Source organism: Convolutriloba macropyga, unplaced genomic scaffold (genome assembly GCF_964194025.1).
Source record: "Convolutriloba macropyga unplaced genomic scaffold, txConMacr16.3 SCAFFOLD_2408, whole genome shotgun sequence".
Classification (NCBI taxonomy): Eukaryota; Metazoa; Xenacoelomorpha; order Acoela; family Convolutidae; genus Convolutriloba; species Convolutriloba macropyga.
This window is the reverse complement of record NW_027449136.1, coordinates 32,480-34,606: the sequence shown is the minus strand read 5'-3', so window position 1 is coordinate 34,606 and position 2,127 is coordinate 32,480. Positions and strand designations below refer to the sequence as shown.

General features: G+C 38.5%; 1 protein-coding gene across 1 annotated transcript; it reads left to right on the top strand.

Annotated features, from left to right (window-relative positions):
• The first annotated feature begins 570 nt into the window (after positions 1-570).
• Positions 571-1,894, top strand: LOC142354814 (uncharacterized). Its single transcript, XM_075407182.1, has 2 exons — positions 571-804; positions 1,501-1,894. Exons 1-2 carry the CDS (start codon positions 589-591, stop codon positions 1,699-1,701), a joined length of 417 nt encoding a protein of 138 aa, XP_075263297.1. The 5' UTR covers positions 571-588; the 3' UTR covers positions 1,702-1,894.
• Positions 1,895-2,127: the final 233 nt, after the last annotated feature.

The window sequence follows — 2,127 nt, the reverse complement described above, 5'->3', positions numbered from 1 at the left end:
GGGAGGATTTATGCATTCCTAATGTCACCACAATTCGCATCAAGGACTAAGCCAATTCTGTTTCGATTTATTTACGTTTTATCTACAATGTTGGCTTTGTCACGGATTTCAGCAAATGTGGTTTTTAAAACGTTATGTCACAAGCCCGCGAGCCACTGAGACATGATCATGGCTCACAAGGCAGGTCCAACTGCGGTAATCTTTTGCTTAAGCGTGCAAATAGTGCTGAAATTAAGTCAATAAAATAATTTTGTTTGTATAAAATTTAAAACTACGACCAAATTTCAAATTATTCTATTTTTAATATTTTTCTTGCATTAATTCTGAAAAACTGAAATTTTAAATTTTCGGATCTTTTCCGTTTGTGCCCCCCCAGTACGTTATGCGCCCCCCAGTTACAGAGCACGTGCCATTACATAGTAAATCATCATAGTGAAAATATGGCACGTGCGTCTGGGGGTTGCAAATAATATGCGCCCACTAAGCTGGGGGGGGGGGGGGGGCACAAACGGAAAAGATCCAAATTTTCAATAGCAATTGCACAATCAAAATGTGCAAATTTACAAATTATTTACAAATTCAGGCAAAATGGCGACCCCCTGGGGCACAGAAACAGACACCTCTCTAAGCTCTTCCCAAAATGGAGGCGGTGACATGTCTCGCAAGCAGTACCTCGACCAGAACTCTCAAGTGGCAATGTCAGCCACCATGACCAAGAACCAGGATTTCTACCAGCAGAACCCAGATTGCAAGCCTGTTATCAACCACCACAGGGAGGCAATGCTGGCCGAGAAAAACAAACCGGTTAGTAATTCAGTATTCGGATCTATTCTGTCCCCCCCCCACCCCCCAGTGTTTTTTTAATGACCCCCAGTTACAAATTATATTACGTTATATAGCACGTTACTATGTAAGAAAATAGCACGAGCGCCTGGGGGTCATAAAAAATTATGCTCACTAAGCTGGGGGGGGGGGGGGGGGGGGGCAAAACAGAATAGATACCAGTATTCATATTCTGCAGTATCAATCTGCACACAAACCACGTTTTTCTAATGCTCATTAATAAAACTAACGTAAAAAAATTTGAAAAGCAAAAATTCTACTTTCACGAAATATTGGCTGAGAACTGTATATCATCTACGATAGTGGACGAAGATTTTTTACCAAACTTTTTGTCACTTGTAAAGATAAGTGACTAACAGAAAAAGCTCAAATCAAATTCAAGTTTACTCAAAATTGAACGTCCGGCATTAACTTTTACAGAGTTGGTTTATTTGGTGCAATGAAATCAGTGACAGAATATGGCAGTTTTGTCGCAGTATTACAAATTTTGGTTTTCAGTTCAAAGTCATTTTTTTTTCTGCACTTGTACGCATTTGTGTCTTACATTTATCACCACATGATGAATTAGCACATGTGCTTAGAACTGAAATTAGCTTATGGATCAAAATAGAAGATCAAATTAAATTATTTTTGGTTAACTTGTCAACCTGCGTTTAGGTTCCTTGGGGAACACTAGAGGATCTCGGCTCAAATCCAGATCAGCAGCAGGTATTTGGGAAAAGAAGATCGAACAGAGACGCCCCAGCTCCTGCTCCCTTCGCAACTGCCTTCAACGATGAGTTCCCCTCAAAAGGCAAAGTAGTCTCAACAGGACAACAACCCTCTCAGTCCATGGTCCAGTCCCAGATAACTTTCTAAGTCCAGGTTTTTAAAATTCAATCCCATTCATACGTGTTATGTTAATATATGTGCTTTGGCTCTTTCTCCAACAATTTATCGTTACTTAAGTCGATGGTTCATCCTACTGTACCATGAACATATCCCTTAAACAAATAACGGAAAAGATGCAAAAAATTGAAAAAGGGCTGAAACAGTTTCGATCTCTTGATAAGGTTACAGCGAAAAGAAAAATTTTACCCCTAAGTGATATGTTTTTCAAATTTATATCAAAGTAGTTAGTGACCGATTATAAAAATCAAAAATATTCATACAAGTAGCTCGCGGGATTTAACTATTGGGACTAAATGCTTGTAATTAATGAAGAACTAAAAATAAAACATGCAAAGATGGATTGCTTTCCTCAAAGCAAAAAATAGTGGGTCTCATACTAAAATTAATTTATTA

What these genes read in the sequence shown, in the direction of transcription:
- LOC142354814 (XM_075407182.1), top strand. Translation starts at nt 589, where the DNA reads ATGGCGACCCCCTGGGGCACAGAAACAGACACCTCTCTAAGCTCTTCC. An exon ending in TGGCCGAGAAAAACAAACCG is followed by an intron (nt 805 to 1,500) that starts GTTAGTAATTCA and finishes ACCTGCGTTTAG; the next exon opens with GTTCCTTGGGGAACACTAGA.